General features: G+C 42.5%; 1 protein-coding gene across 1 annotated transcript; it reads left to right on the top strand.

Moving 5' to 3' along the window:
• Window positions 1-2,312: 2,312 nt before the first annotated feature.
• Window positions 2,313-16,016, top strand: PRL (prolactin). Its single transcript, XM_030552530.1, has 5 exons — window positions 2,313-2,349; window positions 6,320-6,501; window positions 8,697-8,804; window positions 10,372-10,551; window positions 15,825-16,016. Exons 1-5 carry the CDS (start codon window positions 2,313-2,315, stop codon window positions 16,014-16,016), a joined length of 699 nt encoding a protein of 232 aa, XP_030408390.1.
• Window positions 16,017-19,599: the final 3,583 nt, after the last annotated feature.

Below are 19,599 nucleotides of genomic sequence, written 5' to 3'. Positions count from 1 at the left end.
AGTGAAGAAGTCTTTACTTAAGGCAGAGGTCTGGGAATCAAGAGGTCTTGGTTCTCTCTCAGCTGTGCCACAGACTTCCTGTGGGACCTAGGACAAGCCACGTAACAGCTCTCTCTCTCTATCAACAGTTACATCTGTTAAAGGGGATTTCACCTTTACATTTACCTCTCTGATAGGTGCGTTTCTTCTCTTCCTTTGCCTATTCAGATTGTTTTGAAGTTTAATCCATTTGTGTTTGTAACTCACTTGGAGATCTTGGGAGGAAGGAACAATAGAAAAGCACAGTATCCTCAGTCCTAGTTCTAAGGCCTTGTCTACACTACGGGGCTAAGTCGACCTAAGTTACACTACTCCAGCTATGTGAATAACGTAACTCGTATCGATGTTGCTTAGGTCAACTTACTGCGGTGTCTTCACTGCGCTGCATTGACGGGAGATGCTCTCCCGTTTACTTACCTAAACTCTTCTCATTCTGGTGGAGTACCAGAGTCAACCACAGAGCACTCTGCTGTCGATTTAGCGGGTCTAGTGAAGACACGCTAAACTAACACCCACCACATCGATTGCAGCAGTGTCTATCTCCCCGGTAGTGAAGACAAGCCCTCAGTAATTCCTAATGCATATGTCAACAAAATGTGAAGATTATTTTGTGCTTCTTTGGTGGTTTGCATCTGAGGATTCCAAATATTATGAACTAGACATCAAAAATACCCATTAGGTAGGTAAGTATATCAGACTGACACACAGAGGTTAACACATGACTTGCCCAAGATCCAACCAGAAGTCTGTGGAACAAAGGGCTGAGGGAAGAGGCCAGTTCTTCTGACTTGCTTTCCTGTGCCTCAGATCTCAAACCAAGCCTAGTCTTGATTTGATTCCCTTATGAGTTTAAGCAGATACTATTCTAATAATTGACCCAAGCCTGAGCAACATCCTGTTGGTAATTACAGCCTGTTTCTGATGCATTTCTAATTGGATACTGTTTCTTGACCCCTGCATCTCATAGTTTACCCTCTATAACTCTCCTCTCCCATGTTTTTAATTTTCACCCTTTACATCCACAGTTACAAAACAAAGAATTCAGGGTTCCATATATGCCCATTACATGGGTATGGAATGGGTTATCTGAAGGTAAGATATTCATTAAAAATTAATTCCTTATTCATAATAATCATTTAATTTGGAAAGTTTTTTTCATAGGTAAATAGATCTGAGGAACAGATGAGAGATTAAGCACTCGCTAATACATTCATACAGATGGGCCTCACACAATAACATGGGGCCTACTAGAGCTGACCAGCTGGGTAGCTTGTAGATTACCAGAGAAATGTCAGACCTAGAAACAAATTATACATCCTGTTGATTAGAACAACCACCACTTTCCATAAAGTGAATATGTAGATTTTTTAAATACATAACTTTCATCTATACAAAAAAATCTCATCTTTTATCAGGTTTACATTAATAGATAATACTTAAGTAAGCAGCAAACATATGTTTTATACTGTTTTATTATTATTATTATTATTATTATTATTTAAATATGCTTAAAAGAATTGCACTCTTCACTCTCAGCACCTTTCAGATTCAGGACAAAACAATACTTCTTGGTTACTATTTAAAGATCTAATCCTTTGGATTCAAATTCAAGCTCCCTAGTCTTTCTCTTTCCTGAACTGAGCTGCATTCCTATCATGCTGAGTCTTCAACATACTAGTTTTATAGATGAAGCATCTTATTTGGAGGAGCCTCTATTTCCTCTCTTTTGGCAGATTTCAGTGCAATTTGTGTCACTTCTCTCTCAAGGTCTGTAATGCTGACGTTGCAAGATACTGTTTCCCTTACACAGTTACCCATAATTATAATTAATGAAAATAATGTGTCCTGCTGATGTAAAGAGGAAGCCATCAATAAGACAGTAAAAGTTGAGAATATCTTTCCCAACTTGCTAACTAGAACACTCTGGCCTAAACTAGACTCCCACAGAGATCAGTGGGATTTGCACCTAAGAGCAGAATATGTCTACTCTCTCATTCTGACCATCAGTGTACTACTCCAGTCCACTCTAAGATCTCACAGCCAAACTTATCAAATTCCCTCCCCCAAGCCACAAAGTCACGCTGAATATGAATATGAAATGGAGGAGCATTTTGATGTTTGTAATTAAGAATGTAAACTCAATGATGAGGAAGCATGGGAAACAACCTGCTGAATATATTCATCATAGCCCCTGGAGGGTGTATAAAACTGGCACCCACAGAAGATGAGAATAAGAACTTCACGCTTCTTTCTGGTGAAGAAAGTTGTCACACATGCTCACTACCATGAGCAAGGGGGCTTCACTGAAAGGTAAGTCTCTTGCCATTGGCTTTTTGATATTTTGTGTGTGTGTGTGTGTGTGTGTGTGTGTGTGTGTGTGTTTGTGTTTGTGCGCGAGCGAGCGCGCTTTCTTTAAGTTAGAGTGAATTTGGTATGGAATGAAGAAAGGTGTTGGAGTAACAGGTCTGTAGACTGAAGTCCTCTCTTTAGCCATACAACAGATACAGTACAGGCAGCATCAGTCCAAGTTTCCTCCAGCTCTATGTGGAGAGTCTATTCCTAGGAGTGAGAAGGTAGTGGCAGTGTAGATGGCCTTAGTGAGTATACTGACAGGAGAGCTTCTCCCGTTGGCATAGTTAATCCACCTTCTTGAGAGTTGGATTTCTCACATCCCTGAACAATGTAATTATACCAATATAGGACTGTACTGGCCTTAGACTAACAGGAGTACTGATTAATGTCAATTATAATTGATCTAGGATGTGACACTGGCACACCCAAATTGCCTATTTATTTCACAAAAGCCACTGAATAGCTGTCAGAAAGCAATGACTTTCAGTTGTTACCTACATTGTCCAGAATCAAACTAGGGATTTACAAGTGCATGCCCTGTAACCTAATCCCAATCTCTTAATTTTCCTTCACCATCTAATTCTTTCCTAGCACACTCCTCTTTCTGCAGCATATTGAGTGCATATTGTTTATGGGGTTTGTGCATTATGGAGATATACCTATCTCACAGAGCTGGAAGGGACCTTGAAAGGTCATCAAGTCCAGTCCCCTGCCTTCACTAGCAGGACCAAGTACTGTCCCTGACAGGTTGTTGGTTTTGTTTTGTTTTGTGCTCCAGATCCCTAAATGGTCCCTTCAAGGATTGAACTCACAACAACCCTGGATTTAGCAGGCCAGTGCTTAAACCACTGAGCTATCCCTACACCCCCCCCAATGGTTATGTAGATAAAATGATTTTTTTTTTTTAGTTCAGCGCCAGAGAGAAACTTGCTGAACTACATGCTATTGCTTTAATAGATGATATAAAGGGGGTTCTTCTGTTTTATTGGGTATATTTTAGTTTGGCACACATAAAATGAATACATTTGATAAAACAGTATATTTATCAAGTCATTTTTGTGGTGTATTCTACCTCTAGCTGCATGGGATACTAATATTTGAACCAATGTATTCATTTATCAGGTATTCCTTTTTAAAAATTTCACTGTACTTCTGCGCATATTTTATTTCACTAGAAAACTAATTCTATCAAGTTCATATTAAAAGTTTTACCAGATCTGTTTTGTCTGTAAGACATTCAGAAGTCCTTTATAAAAGCTTCAAAAGATCAGAAAGGGACTGAGGCCTGGTCTACACTACGCGTTTAAACCGAATTTAGCAGCGTTAAACTGAATTAACCCTGCATTCAGAAGTCCTTTATAAAAGCTTCAAAAGATCAGAAAGGGACTGAGGCCTGGTCTACACTACGCGTTTCAACTGAATTTAGCAGCGTTAAACTGAATTAACCCTGCACCCGTCCACACAACAAAGCCCTTTATATCGATATAAAGGGCTCTTAAAACCAATTTCTGAACTCCTCCCCGACAAGAGGAGTAGCGTGAAATCGATATTGCCATGTCAGATTAGGGTTAGTGTGGCCGCAAATTGACAGTATTGGCCTCCGGGCGGTATCCCACAGTGCATCATTGTGACCACTCTGGAAAGCAATCTGAACTCAGATGCACTGGCCAGGTATTCAGGAAAAGCCCTGCGAACTTTTGAATTTCATTTCCTGTTTGCCCAGCGTGGAGCTCTGATCAGCACAGGTGGCGATGCAGTTCCAAATCCAAAAAGAGCTCCAGCATCGACTGTACAGGAGATACTGGATCTGATCGCTGTATGGGGAGACAAATCTGTTCTATCTGAGCTCCATTACAGAAGACGAAATGACAAAGCCTTTGAAAAAATCTCCAGGCTATGATAGATGGAGGCCACAGCAGGGACTCAGTACAGTGCTGCCTGACAAGCATAACAGAAAGCCAAAGAATCAAATGGATGCTCATGGAGGGAGGGAGGGGGTACTGAGGACTCCAGCTATCCCACAGTCCCCGCAGTCTCCGAAAAGCATTTGTATTCTTGGCTGAGTGCCCAATGCCATTTTCCCCGGGTGTTTCAGGGTGTATGTCATCAATTTACATCCTTCCCCCGCCCCTGAAAGAAAAGGGAAAAAATCGTTTCTCCCCTTTTTTCAATGTCACCCTATGTCTACTGCATGCCACTGGTAGATGAGGTGCTACAGCGCTGAACACCAGCATCCCCTTCCCAGTGGCAGATGGTGCAAAATGACTGGTATCTATCATCAGCAGCAGCACATGAGTGCTCCTGGCTGGCCTTGGTGAGGTCGGCTGGGTAAAAATGAGAATGACTCCTTGTCATTCCTGGCAGATGGTACAAAAGGCTGGGTAACCGTCCTCATCATAGCAGCTGGAGGCTGAGCTCCATCAGCCCCCCCTTTCATGTCTAAAGAAAAGATTCTGTACTGCCTGGACTATCATAGCAGCTGGAGGCTGCCTCTCCCTCATTTTATCTCATTAAAAGTCAGTGTTTCTTATTCCTGCATTCTTTATTACTTCATCACACAAATGGGGGGACACTGCCACAGTAGCCCAGGAGGGATGGGGGAGAAGGGAAGCAATGGGTGTGGTTGTTGCAGGGGCACTCCCTAGAATAGCATGCAGCTCATCATTCCTGCGGGATCTCCGGGGCTCTGAAATGGAGCGGCTGTGCTCTCTGGTTCTTTAGTACACTTGCCCCATATTCTAGGCAGGACTGACTCTATTTTTAGTCAAAACATAAAGAAGGGAGTCATTCCCATTTTTGTCCATGCGCCCCCGGCTGACCTCAGCGAGGCCAGCCAGAACACTCATGACAGCAGCAGATGGTACAAAAGGATTGATAACCGTCATCGCCAATTTCCAAATGCAAATGGTTCAAAATGACTGATAACCATCATCTCATCGCCAATTTACAATGGCAGATGGTGCAATAGGGATGATAATCGTCTCTGCTACCTTGCAAAGGCAAATGAATGCTGCTATGTAGCACTGCAATACCACCTCTGTCAGCAGCATCCAGTACACATACGGTGACAGTGACAAAAAGCAAAACAGGCTCCATGGTTGCCATGCTATGGCATCTGCCAGGACAATCCAGGGAAAAAGGGCGTGAAATGATTGTCTGCCGTTGCTTTCACGGAGGAAGGATTGAGTTATGACATTTACCCAGAATCACTCGCGACACTGTTTTTGCCCCATCATGCATTGGGATCTCAACCCAGAATTCCAATGGGTGGGGGAGACTTCAGGAACTATGGGATAGCTACAGGATAGCTACCCACAGTGCAACACTCTGGAAATCAACGCTAGCCTCGGTAAATGGACGCACACCGCCGAATTAATGTGCTTAGTGTGGCCGCATGCACTCAACTTTATAAAATCTGTTTTAAAAAACTGGTTTCTGTAAAATCGGAATAAATCTGTCGTGTAGACATACCCTGAAGTACACTATGTGTTTTGTTATCAGGAGGCACTTTAAGGTTAAACTCAAATTGCTAAACAGCACAGCTGCTGGAAATCTTTTGAGGGAATTCCTAGGACAATCAGAATCTTTAGAGAGTGACATAACTGCCCTCCTTCAAAATTAATTTAAAAACTGCAAACATTTGCAAAGAAGAAAAGCACATTTGTGGAGGGCTGGGTGAAAAATAAAAGGGAGCAACCTAGTTTTCCAACTATGTATCTATGAAAATATAATTATGTATTTATATTTACAAAGTGGGGAAGGCTGATTTTTTTTCCCACTTATTGCTGCATAACCAAGGCAGGTACAGTGGTAAGAGACAGGAGAGAATGCAGTATATTGTAACAGAGGGAACCGTTTCCTAAAAAATTGTGATAGTTTTTGCTATACGACGCCTTCTAAATCTGCATTTTGTTTTAAACCTGAACAGGTGTGCTGCTGGTGGTTCTGCTGGTATCTAACATGTTCCTGTCAAAGAAAGGTGTGACCTCATTGCCAATCTGTCCCAGTGGGTCTGTTGGTTGTCAGGTCTCCCTTGGGAATCTTTTTGACCGTGCAGTTAAACTCTCACACTACATCCATTCCCTCTCCTCAGAAATGTTCAACGAATTTGTAAGTACTCAGCCTTTTATGAGTGAGACTTGACAGGAACTGCAATACAATACTTAAAAAAAAAAAAAAAAAAAAAAAACCACACAAGTGGAGCTTAGCAATATGAAATAGTTCAGGCTTGGGGAAACAGGGTTAGTAGTATCTGTGTCCACAACAGCACGCTTCCCTCCAGAGTCTGGAATGGAACTTAAGATTCCTGAGTCTCATCACACCTCTGCGGTCAGCAAATATTTGTGAAACCCACTGGCAATGTCTGTCATTCCCCTCCAGCACTGGTCCACACAGAAACAACAACCTACAACTGCTGTGAGTTACTCCATTAGGTCCAATGGCAGAGGTCTGCGTGGTGGAGCCAGAGCCGGCGCTTCCATTAGGCGTCTCTAGGTGGCCGCCTAGGGCACCGGGATTCGGGGGGCGGCATTTTGTGTGCTCCTCATGGGGCACACGGGAGCTTCCGGTTCCACTCCCGTCGTGCCGCCGAAGAAGGACCTTCTGCCGACCTTCCACAGAAAACAGCGGCAGGCAATTGAGCAGCTCAATGACTGCCGCTGTCGTCTGTGGCATTTCGGCAGAGGGTCCTTCTTCGGTGGCGTGATGGGAGCGGAATTAGAAGCTCCCGCGTGCCCCATGCCGCCCCTCGAATTCTGCCTAGGGCGCCAGAAAGTCTGGTGTCGCTCCTTGGTGGAGCTAAAGGTTCTGACCCTGCTGATGAATCAAGTGGGTGTCAATAAGGTGCCACGTGGAGGAATTTCTGTTCTTCCAGTTTGCTTTTCAAAAAGACCTACGAAATTGTGCAATAAACTACATTAAAGAAACATTAAGGTTGAAAACTCGAGCACTCAAAAGTTTTGAAATACTGAACGAAGGTTGCCGTTTCAACTTAATTCATCACCCTTATCATACACATGAGGATTGGGTTTGGAAGGATTGGTAAATGTCAGTACGTTGTGGATTTCACCATACACAGAAACCAACCAACATTTCCATCGATAATAATCAAAATGGTACAGATAGGCAAAGTAAGAAACATGTTGCTTGAGAACTTAGAGTTTGGTTTAAGGATATTTAGTTTCTATTTTTGATATGTGGTGCTGACAATTGGTGTTTTAACAATTATAAAGCTTTAACCTCTTGAATCTCAGCATCTACTGTCATTAAACAATTATTGTCTGACTCCCCTCATCATCTGATCTATTCATTTCCCACAACTATTAGATAGCTAATAAAATGTTTCAAAATAGCCATAGATATTATCCATTGAAATTATAAAAAAAGAAAAATCAAATTCTGCCAAGCCTTATTATGATGCAGTCTTTAATTTTACACGATCACATACTTTTTTTTCCATAGGACTGAACCTTTAGTTTTCTACAAACAATATTAAACATTTTCCTAGGACATAAGCAAACTGTAACAGGTCTCATTAAACTGGCCCTTTTTTCAGAAAGATTGGATCTGGACTGACTCAATACAAACTCAGATATCAAAGACATCAAGTTACTCTATTCCTTCTAGGCTCAGTGATTTGCAGGCTTTCAGTCGCTGACTGCTGAGTTTATACATGCTTGATATAAAATTTGATGGCAGTTGTATAGGTGCCAATATTTGAAAATTATTAATAAGGCTGTTAGGGAGGAAGAGGAGGAAGTAGACACATTATCTCCAGTGAAAGACACTGAACAAGATTATTCTTTTGGAAGGATATAGCTCTACAGTTATAAAGAGCCATAAGCAAGCCATAAGCCAGTTACATCTGGAATATTTGAGAAAACTGACATTCCTATTACAATATATTTAAACAACTTTAAATTGTAAGGTTAAAAAAAAAGATATCCACATAGTTCATTCTGTGGACCACTTTATAAGAAAGATTCTCCTCACACACATCTTACCCCCTAGATCTCCAAATCCCCGACTACTTGATTCTCGAAATGATTTAATTTTTCAGACCACCAGGAAGAGTTGTAAGAACCACTATGCTAAAATATAGGAACTATCCCTTCTAAACAGATTCTGCGCAGGAATCTAATCCCAGAAAGTATTTTCTTTCCCAACGACTTCTCTATATAGTGGCTGGACAAACACAGCACATGCAGAGATGAAACCAAAGGAACAATACCTACTTAATTTCCTTTAGGATATCTGAGCCATGACATCTATTTATTTCATAAATGCATGTTGTTGTTGATCCACAGGATGAGCGCTACGCTCAAGGCCGGGGATTTATTACAAAGGCCATTAATGGCTGCCACACTTCCTCCCTAACCACTCCTGAAGACAAGGAGCAAGCTCAGCAGATTCACGTGAGTCTCATTTTTAACCTATTTCAGAATGAAAGGAGGAGAAAGAGGCAATGGTGAATTTAGAGATGGATAGGTCACAGGTAGCTGAAAGAGATGAAACAGTTGATTCAAAATCAAACGCAAGGAAAAGAAAAGTAGAAAATGTCAAATACTGATGAAAATTCTTACAGATATTCAGTTTCAATATTTGTACTATAAAAGAAACTATCTTATTCCTGTTGCTCTCAGTCTCCCTCTCTTTGCATGTTACATTCAGTTACTGCTTACTGTTTCAAATTACATTATAAACTCTCTGGAGCAGAGGCCAAGTCTTTCTTTATATCTGTATAGCACTCTCATTGGAGCCTTTGGGCATTACTTTAATACAACTAGATAATAATTAAGCATGATAATAATAAAAGGTACGGGAAGGAGCAAAGGGGGCATCAGTAGTCAAAGAGATGCATAAATACAGTATGCACTATGCTATTGGCTCTATAGTTACTGCAGCAGTTGACAGACTCTCAATAGATAACCATGCAATAGCCACCAGATAAGAAGTGGCCACATCATCACTCAGATACAGATACTTTAACAACACAATGTAATTGTAACAATCAAACAATGTTGGATATTGCCACATTAAAGTCTGTATTCTCCATTTTACGATGGCAGCCGTAAACAGAGATGTGTATGTCCACCTTCTCTTAGCCCTTGGAAATGCTTTGGAAAGGACAGTGTTCAAGCTTAGTCACCGAACAGTTATGCCAGAGTTTGATGTTTTCCCAGTTGCACTCCAGTCCGAGTTTTGCAGTCCCAAGATCCTCCTTTTAGACTATTATGCAATAGGGTTACAAATTCTCTTTCTTTTAGCACAGGAGCAGATGCAGAATGTAAGTCCCATGTGTCAACTTTAAAAGGTTTCTAGTGCTGCAGAATGGTTAGGAGCACCCTCAAAAGAGCAAAAGCTTTTTGAGATTCCACCTAACCCGAAGCAGTGAAAGTTTCTAAAGAGAAGAACTTTCCCTGGAAGCAAAACTCTTCAAAGGGGATGAGGAAGATGGCAGGGTATGTTTACTATGCTCTGTAGACAGTAGAAATCCTTTATAAAAGGCATTAAGTGGCCAACCCCAGAGTGCATCTTCCATTCGGTGCTGAGATATTTTTTCAGATCCCACCAGACTTCTAAATCTGTCTCATTAAAAATTGGCTAATTATCAAGTTAAATGCAATTCCATTCACAGAGGCTAAACTAGTCTCTCTCACTATACAATATACTGTGGAGACAATTTTGGTGATATTTTGTATTTACAGTGTTTTATCACCATTCATCCAATTCTCTTTTAACACATTGTTAATAATAACTGATTGTATGTACATGAATACACCATTTGCAGAGGGGTGAACTGAAATATATGGATAAGACAAGTGACGTGCCGAAGGGTACACTGCAAATCAGTGACAGAAATAAAATCTATGTTCCCTCGGTCATAGACCACTGCTCTAACCTGAATACAGCACTGCCTCCTCATGCTACCTTCATACAGTCTTCTTGCTTTAACTGCATCTTCTTAATGTTAATGAATAGCATGAAGACCTACTGAATTTAGTGCTCAGAGTACTGCGCGCCTGGAATGATCCCCTGCTCCATCTGGTCTCTGAAGTGCAAAGTATCAAAGAAGCTCCAGATACCATCCTCTGGAAGGCTGTAGAGATTGAGGAACAAAACAAGCGCCTTCTAGAAGGAATGGAGAAAATAGTTGGACAGGTACGTGAGCATTAGGGCCTTGATATCCTAGTTCAAAGCTCCCTGGAAGCCACATACAGGAGTAGGCTCATTCTGTTCAGAGCAGGAAAGTGATGGAGATGGAGGGGGAGGGATTCTCTGGACTCATCTGCTCCGATTCTAAACATGTGCTGTTCCTAAAGGGACCTTATGCCACCTGAAGACTGGCATGGAATCCATCCTTCCTGAACACATCCCTACACCAGGGTCGGGTGCAGCTGGAGCAGGACCTGGGTCTGCTGGTGTTGCATCACAAAAGAGGCAATACATGAGAGGCTGAATTGTAACTGAGAATCTGGCCCACAATGTTGCCCATTAAAGAAGCAACGCCTTAATTCCTTCCCTTTTGGCCACTAAGAAACTATATGCTTTTATTGCACTACAGTTTTGGTGTCTATGTTTAGACAGAAAGAAGGGATCACCTTTTATAAACGAACAGTTGACACAAAAAGATCCCGCTACGTCCAACATATGCTATGACACTGACAAGCAGAACTATTATAACTAAATGCTAGCATGCTTCCTTTCAGACTCAATGATTAATCTTTGAAATGTGTGCTGTCTTAACCTTGTGAGATGGTTTGTGGATGCTGTGTTAATATCCTTTGCCTAATTTTTAATTATCTTTATATTTCTCTAAAGAGGCTAGAAGGTCAGATTATTTTTAATTTTAAGAACAAATCATTCTGTTTATTAGAGGGTAAGGAGAACTTTTTTTCCTCCACAAATAGGTATTCACTTGTATCTTTAAGATTATGCAACCCCTAACAATGCCTCCTGGCAAAAGTTTCCACTATGCAAGAGGCTTTACTCTAGTAATGGAATGATTGTGATGCAGAAATGCAGAGACCATATATGCACTAGAGATGATAGCACCGACTAGTATTAAGGTACCCAACATTTCCCATTATAAGACCCTGTTTCCAGTTGCTTATAACTTTGCCAAACTACATATTTGGGCTGAAATTTCCCATGCTGGGTGTCTGCTTCAGGCTGAATTATTTGGAAAATTTCAGCCAAAAAGGCTAAGTCATTTCCAAGAACAAAGCTAGGGAAAAATATTCTAGGTGGCCTCATACTTTGGAGTAGCAACTTGAAATTTGACAGGTGGGTGGCCTTTGCTTCCACCTGAAGATTCACTCAAATTGATCCAAGAGATAAGCCTTTGAAAATTTGCAGTTCACACATGCTCAGTAGAGAGTTGTTACAGCTTTACAGCTTAATTCCCCAAACATTCCATCTGAACTGAGTGTGCTCCAGCCTGGGGCTTCAGGGGTCCGAGAAGGACTTTCCCTGCAACTGATGTTCTTGGCTGCTCCAGGCTGTGATGAGTCTGGATCCAGGCACCAGGACTGAGAGCAGTGAGTCTGTCTTTCTTGTGCACTCAGTGCTCCTCATGCTTGCCCCAGGCAAAATAGAAGAAGAAGGTGCTTTAATCAAATGTAGAGAGGACAAAATCCAGAACTGGTGGGGCTGGGGGGAGTAGATTGAGACAAGGAGCCTGGGAGAGTTGACATAGGGAAGAGAACTGGGACTGGGAGTTTTGGGAACAGACTGGGATTGGCTGGGCAAGAACACCAGCACTGGGAAATGAGAGGGTGGATGCTGAGATTGGATGAAGAGCCAGAGGAAACTGACAGGTAGCCAGAGTGGACAGGATGTGTGGGGCTGACTGGAAACCTTGGAGGAAGAGAGATAAATTGGATGAGAAGCCAAGAGTGGGGAACTGGGACTGGAATGAGAAGCCTGAGTAAGGGACATTAGGACTGGCTACATGAGGAGAAATGAGACTCCAACAGGCTAGAGAGGAAAGAGCAGAAGGAGTCAAGCTTGGGGAAAACAGGTAGAAGACTGTGGCCACTAAAGAACACATCTCTCCAAAGCCTGGAAAGGAATTCAAGATCCCTGAATCTAACCATTCCTCTCCTGAGAGCAAATATCTGTGAAATCCTCTGGCAGAGAGTTTCATCCCCTTATAGTACTGGTTCACATAGAGATGACAACCTACTACTGCCATCATTTACTCCATTGGCTCAAGTGGCAGGGGTCTCTGTAGGGAATCTAAAGAGTCCAACTCTGCAAATGTCCTGTGCAGGTGTCAATATGATGTCGCATGAGGGAATTTCTGTTTTTTCAGTTTATTTTTTAAAAACCTAGGAAATTACACTCACAAAAACTGGATTAAAAGGACATTATTAAGGTTGAAAAGTCAAGCTCTCAGAAGTTAGGAAATGACCGATGAAGGTAGTCAGTGCAACCTCAATTCAGCCCCTGTGCACACATTGGACTTGTTCTTGGGATGAATCAGGGTTGGATAAACAAAGAGGCTGTTGTCTGAAGGGGTCCCTGCTTATTTACTCTGAGAAATCAGGTCCTAGAGGTCTCACACATTCACAGATTCCAAGGCCTGAAAGAACCATTGTGATCATCCAGTCTGACCTCTTGTATAACACAGCCATAGAATATATTTTCTTTTGAACTGGAGGATTAGCACCCACATTTAGTGGATACTTTTTACTTTAATCTCTCTGTTCCTCAGTTCCCTACCCGTAAAGTGGGATATTAACAAAATAAATATTAAATAAATGCATTAATGTTTGTGAAACATTCAGATACCATGAGGAAATAATATTTCATTCTTCACAGCAGCATTTGAATAGTGTGCAGTAAATAAGGCCTACGTCACACATTGGAGCAATGAGGAAAAAATAAAATATTGAATAGTGGTTCACTGAGTGCTGTCCATCCTGTGCACTGAATGAGGCAGGTACTTTGTGGAAAAAGTAATTTATGATCCTGTAATTAAAGACTGTATCATAATCCACACACACAAGAAGGGACCTTTAATTCTGGCATTTCCTTACTTTGGAGTGCTTGACTTTGCAACCTTAATAATATTTTAAAAATATAGATATTTTGTAAGTAATCTATATAGTATTGCTTACAATTCTCCAAACAGGAAAAGAGGTGTTTAAGAGTCTGTTCTTGAAGTCTTGCATTTTGCAAGAATTCCCTGACAATAAACATGGAATTTTTCATTGCGGAGGTGTCCTCCTCTCTGTCTTGGATCTGGTTCCTGAGCATTATGAGAAAGTCCCTCCCCCCCTAATTTGGTAAGGCTAGACAACATAGCTGTTGTCGGACAGAACTTTTTTTGAGTTATGAGTAACTGATTGAAAGCTTTCCTGACTAAAAACAGCTCAAGTTTGTTTATGTTTAATGGTGCCTCTGACAGATCCCATAAATCAATCAGTAGCTGAACTGGACTTTACAAAGTTTCAGACGTCACTGACTTTGGTCAAGTTCTAAACAGCTGGACACCCTTAAGAAGTGCTCACGGTATTCACCAACTTCTACTAGAGCACACACAAAACATAGTCTTATTCTCTCAGTTTGGAGTCTGTTTAGACAGCAACCTGACTTTGTTCATGACCACTACTGCATCTACCAATTAAAGCCAAGACATCTCCATCCACATCCATGTGCAAAACCTGGGTCCAAGGTAACAGTGGAAATCAGGTGCTGCCAGAATTGTCTTCTTACATGTTCTCATTCTAGGAACAGATTTAGAGATCAGGTTGGAAAGATCAGTAGTGTCAAGTCATGGTTTCTTGTCCACTGGCAAGACTATTGCAGTGTGGCCAATCGCTTGTCCAGAGACAGCCATAGGCAGTCTTGGTTTGTATTTGTTCCCCGCTGGTTTTCACAGGAGGGATGAATCAGCTTCACAAGTGGTGATAGGAACAGGTGATCTTCCTGCTATTAGGTATAGTTTTTCTCGAGAAGAGAAAATGGATGAAAGCCTCTTCCAAATGAGGAGAGTTTAACCAATCTTTATTTTAGATGCTCACTCACTACATGAGTTTTTACTCAATCTTCTATCAGATTTCACTGTATCACTTACGGTTTTCCCCTCTTATTGTACTGGACCCCAGTATTTGCTTTGTAGCCGTGGATATTTATATGAAGAAGCACTCTTGATGTCGGTCTCTGTCTTTAACATACTCCTGAGGCTGTCCAAACAAGAGTCTTTGTCTCAGAGAACGGCTGAGACAAAGCTAGGTGGGGGGTACATGTAAAGAAATCTCAAGAGCAGATCCATCCACCTGCCCAGGAAAACTTAAAGGCAGATTGAACCAATAGGCAATGCCACTGGCAGAGCTGCACATAATGGAAGGAATGGCTTTGTTATTAAACCAGATTCCATCAGGCATTAGAGCAGGTAAGCACTGTATATACTGCTTAAGAGCAAACTTTCAGTGAAATAAAGAGACACACAGAAATATAATTGTAACTGGGTGGACTCACCCCTGCGGCGCCTCCTACCGGTCGCCCTCGGGAATTAGCTCAAATTCCAGCTCGGAGCGCCCTTTGTAGGCCGGTGATCCGCCTTTCGGCTACTGGCCCGTGTCCCTCCCTGGACCCCGGTCCCCCTTTTATGTGGGGTTCTGCCCCCTGGCAGTAACCCCTTCCTCTTTCTTAGGGGTTTCCCCACCTTGGGAACCCCCCCACCCTCTATCCCCACTTTGCCTCAGTGTCTTGGCAACTGTCCAGTCATTAGCTAGCCCCACGCCCTGGGGCAGACTGCAGTATTAGCCTCTCATCATCGGCAAAGGGGGTTGGATCCGCTGCCTTGGCCTACCCCTGGGTTGCACTCTGCAACCCCCAGTACCTCTTAGCCGTCTACTAGGCTGCAGCCTGGGGCTTTCCAGGCAGGAGCTCCCCAGCTCCTCTGCCTTTCCCCAGCCCTGCTTCACCCTAGGTACCTTTATTTGGTTCCCTGCAGCCAGGCCCTTCTCTCTCTGAATGCAGAGAGAGACTGTCTGGGCTACTGGCTTCTCTGCCCTTATATAAGGGCCTGTTGCTCAGTTTGGGGCATGGCCCCAGCTGCTGCCATTTCCCCAATCAGCCCAGCCTAAAAGGCTGCTTTCTCCAGCCCCAGCCCTTATCCATGGCTGTTTTAACCCCTTCCGGGCCGGAGCAGAGACCCACTCTGCTACAATAATGTAGCATTATTTTGAGGTACAGATTTAATGTTTCATACATTAGGACGTGTCATGCCCGCAAGATCTTTGGGACCATAATGTAAACCAGAGTTTTACAAGCTTTAATCAGTTAGACAGCATACCCAAGGCAAGCATTACTTGGCTCTTTGGTGCTTTACCTAGAGCTCTCCTGTCTGATTCCCTAGCTTCTATAGCTTAGCCCAGTAGTGCTCTCAGTGAAACACTATCACTTTGTTTCCTTTTGATTAGGTTCATCCTGGTGAAATAGAAAACGAAGTCTACTCTAGGTGGTCAGGTCTCCCATCCCTGCAAATGGCAGATGAGGACTCCCGTCTCTTCGCCTTTTACAGTCTGCTGCACTGCCTGCGTAGGGATTCCCACAAAATTGACAACTACCTGAAGCTGTTAAAATGTCGTCTTATCCATGATAGCAACTGTTAAGTATTCACTAGGCCCATCTCTCTCTGAAATGATATCACTAAATCGTTCAAAGAGACCTTGTTGCTTTGCCATTTTTTGTTGCAAACCTTTTGAGAAATTACATTGTGCTGTATAAAGATCACCAGTAACGTTTGTGCATGTTTGCATTATTTCCAATAATGTTGTTTATCTCAATGTTTAAAAACTCATAAATCCCTTGTACTGTAGTAATACACTGTACTGTTTACTTATCTCAGCTACTGGCATCTCAGTGATAACCAAATCACACAAATACAAATAAAAATATTACTAAAACCAAAATGCATAAATATGTGAGTTGAATCAGTGCAGAAAAAAATGGTTGCTACGCCTTTAAATCTTTAGCAACTGGAGCTTCTCCTTTTGGGTCTCCATCTCCAGTTATTGATGCACAACATAGGCTGTCCTAATTCCCTCCTCTCACATCCTACCCCTAAAATTAAAGGGATGTAATCTAGAGGATTAACCTCAGCACTGGAAAGCAAGATGGTCCTCCATTCCAATCCTAATTCTCCCAGTTTCCAAACATTACTAAGTCCTCACAACAGCGCTAAGTAGCATGCATTTACCTGGATTGTACAAGAAGGCAAGCAGAAGCTAAGAAAAGTTAAGGGACAAATTGTCTTCACTAATTTTGGGTGCTTCCATTTTTGGGCACCCAACTTGACATGTTGAGGTTGAGCATCCAAAAACTGAGTCACCTAAAATTAATAGGCATTTTGGAAAATTTGGGCCTAAGATCACACAGCAAATCAACTTGAGAACCAGGTTTGGAACCTGGGGTCATAGTTACTAGGCACATACTTATTTGATTAGAATACAATGCCTTGCTAGACAAGTCAATTAATTTCTCCATGTCTCACTTTAACCATCTCTCCAGTGGGTGTAATGATAGTCGCCTATCTAAACTGCATGTACCGTATACATATCTGGATATTTTAAATCCTTTATAACTTCATATTTCATTTGTACGCTATATAATTATCCCCATTTTACAGCTACTTAATGAGAAGCAGAACAAACCAAACTTCTTCCTAGTCAGTTACTACTGACAACTGCTATAAGCAGCATCACTTTATCCACCACTGAAATACAGCAAACTACGGTTGGGTGCAGCAGCTGTTTTAACAGTCTACAGCTATAGCAACACAACGGTTAAGGACAGGTAGCAAATGGGTAAAACTGGGTAGGCAGAAGGTAGTTGCTCAAAATGGAATTTCATCTGGATAGTGGAAGTAACATCCCTTTTGTCGTAAAAACAATGCCACAAGTTCTTTACTGATCACAAATGCTTAGAACTTCAATTTGAGATCTCATTAAAAAAAAAGACAGCACATCTCTAGTCGCACTTTCAGTACGCTCAGGAGGAAGAGCATGACCTATTGAATCACCACCAACTCAAGAGCTCCTATCTATGTGTTGAGATGTCTCCATGATAACTAACTTGTAATTTGAGATCAAAGCCCAAAGTAGCATGGCTACTGACACACACAAACTTTGAATTCAGTAGAAATTAGCCTAAAAAGAGTAGACATGTCTAATTCTAGACTGTTATATGAATAGAGCTAAAATAATACGGTAACTTTCTTCACTCTACAAAAAACTAAGTGAGATCTGATGTAGCCATCCAAAAGGAGAAGTCAGCAGCTTCAAAAGTGCAGCTTCTCAGCTTCCCTCAAACAATTGCCGTTGTAAAGGATAACTTATTTTTTAAAAAGCACAAACATCTGATTTATTGCAGCTTGGTTTAGTATGATTTTGGGTTTTGGGAGCTTTTCAATTTGTGGAGAAGCAAGGGAAAGTGAGCAAAAATGGATTTTAACAACTGAAAAGCAGACTGGATTTGCAGCTGTTTAGCTAAGGGGACATTTGAAACACATCTGGTTAACTTACTGAGTCATCACAGCTGTCAGAGAGAGATTCACAATCCCACAACCATAGTCAAAATTAGACCTGTTCTTCCCATGTCCTGGCACAGACAGTGCCTGTAGGATGTAGTTTTTACTCTCCAGGTCTTCAGGCCATCTCTACAACATGGCTACCTAAAGTTAATGGAGAAAGAACCAACCAGTAAAAATGAGGAAGTCATTGGCTGCAGATATGTGAGGTGAGTCAATAACAAAGCTCCCACTGAATTCAATGGAGTCAGGATTTCACCCCTGATATTAGAAGCAAAAATCAGATGCTCAGGGAAAGGTCAATTTTAGTTTTTAAGAGCTTTTGTTAGAAGGTTATATTAAATGGTTTAGGTGAAAATTCAAAATTCTTACAACTTTAAAAGGACTCCTAATAACTAAACCTGAACATTTCATGGGAGGAAGCTGTTCCACTTTGTATGGCGGAGGTACCCAAAGTGTGAGGCATGCCCCCTAGACGGGCACAGAGGAACATTCAGGGGGTCACGGCAGAGCCTGGGGCCAGCCCCCACAGGGATCGGGAAGGAGTGCCACCCAGTCCTTCCTCGCCCCCAGCTCTTCTCCAATCCCACCATCAGCCTCATCCCCAGCCTCAGCTTAGCTCCATTCCCGGCCCTGTATCAGCCCCCAACCTTGGCTGCTAGCAGCAGCTCTGTTCCCGGCCCGGGGTACGGCTGCGAGTGGAGCAGCATCTGGCCATGGACCTAGCTACCAGCCCCCACCACACCCCGACTGAGGCTCTGCTCCCACTCTCTGCCCCTGGCTGCAGTCCTGCTCCTGACCCCCAGCCTCAGCTCCCTTACCCCTGTCCACGTTTCCCCTCTCCACCTCCTAGAGCTACAGCCCCACTCCCAGCTTGGTTCCAGAGGAGCAGGAGGCGTGGACAGGGATAAGGCGGGGCGTGACCCACAAAAGTTTGGGGAACGCTGTTGCATGGACTACTTAAATAGTTGTTGGGCCACAGAGAGAGTGTCTGACCCTATAGCCAGATGGTTAAGGTACTCACCCGGGAAGGGGCAAATATGGGATCTAGTCCCTGCTCCAATAACTATTTAAGTATGCCATACAAAGTGAAACAGCTTCAACAGAAACCTTTACTCCAGATTCCCTATAGTCCAGCAGTTAGGACACTCACCTGGGGGTTCAAGTCCCTGCTTCAAAGCAGGCAGAATGATGATTTGAACATGATGAGCGCTCTAACCACTGGGCTATTGGGTATGGACAGGGGTAGGCACCCTCATCTCCTCGCTATCTTTACTGCAGGTTAGTTATGCTGTGAGAACACCTACTGGTTCAGGTGCCATTGGAGGGCTAAGCCAGGGAATGCCTAGATTGAGCTAGGCGCCAAGCAGCGTGGTGGCTTCACAGTCTAGGCAGTTGTGCACCTGCCCCATGGCCGAAATGTAGGTACCAAAGGGACTTTGTCTGCTACCTAGTTTTGTGCCAGTAATGAGAGTTGAGGGTGGTGCATGCCAGAAATACTCTGGACTTTACAAGATTGAGTCCCTTAACTACTCTGTGCCTCCCTTTTCCTATCTATAAAATGAGAATAATACTTTACTAGCTGTCAGGGATGTCTATCAGACACTCTCTCTTTAACTGTCAGTATTCCAGCACTTGGTAATTCTCCAATAAAGATTACTTTCACA

Source organism: Gopherus evgoodei, chromosome 2 (assembly GCF_007399415.2).
Source record: "Gopherus evgoodei ecotype Sinaloan lineage chromosome 2, rGopEvg1_v1.p, whole genome shotgun sequence".
Classification (NCBI taxonomy): domain Eukaryota; kingdom Metazoa; phylum Chordata; order Testudines; family Testudinidae; genus Gopherus; species Gopherus evgoodei.
The sequence above is the reverse complement of the archived record's forward strand: the minus strand, read 5'-3'. Positions and strand labels throughout refer to the sequence as shown.

What these genes read in the sequence shown, in the direction of transcription:
- PRL (XM_030552530.1), top strand. Translation starts at nt 2,313, where the DNA reads ATGCTCACTACCATGAGCAAGGGGGCTTCACTGAAAG. An exon ending in CAAGGGGGCTTCACTGAAAG is followed by an intron (nt 2,350 to 6,319) that starts GTAAGTCTCTTG and finishes AAACCTGAACAG; the next exon opens with GTGTGCTGCTGGTGGTTCTG. An exon ending in TGGAGAAAATAGTTGGACAG is followed by an intron (nt 10,552 to 15,824) that starts GTACGTGAGCAT and finishes CCTTTTGATTAG; the next exon opens with GTTCATCCTGGTGAAATAGA.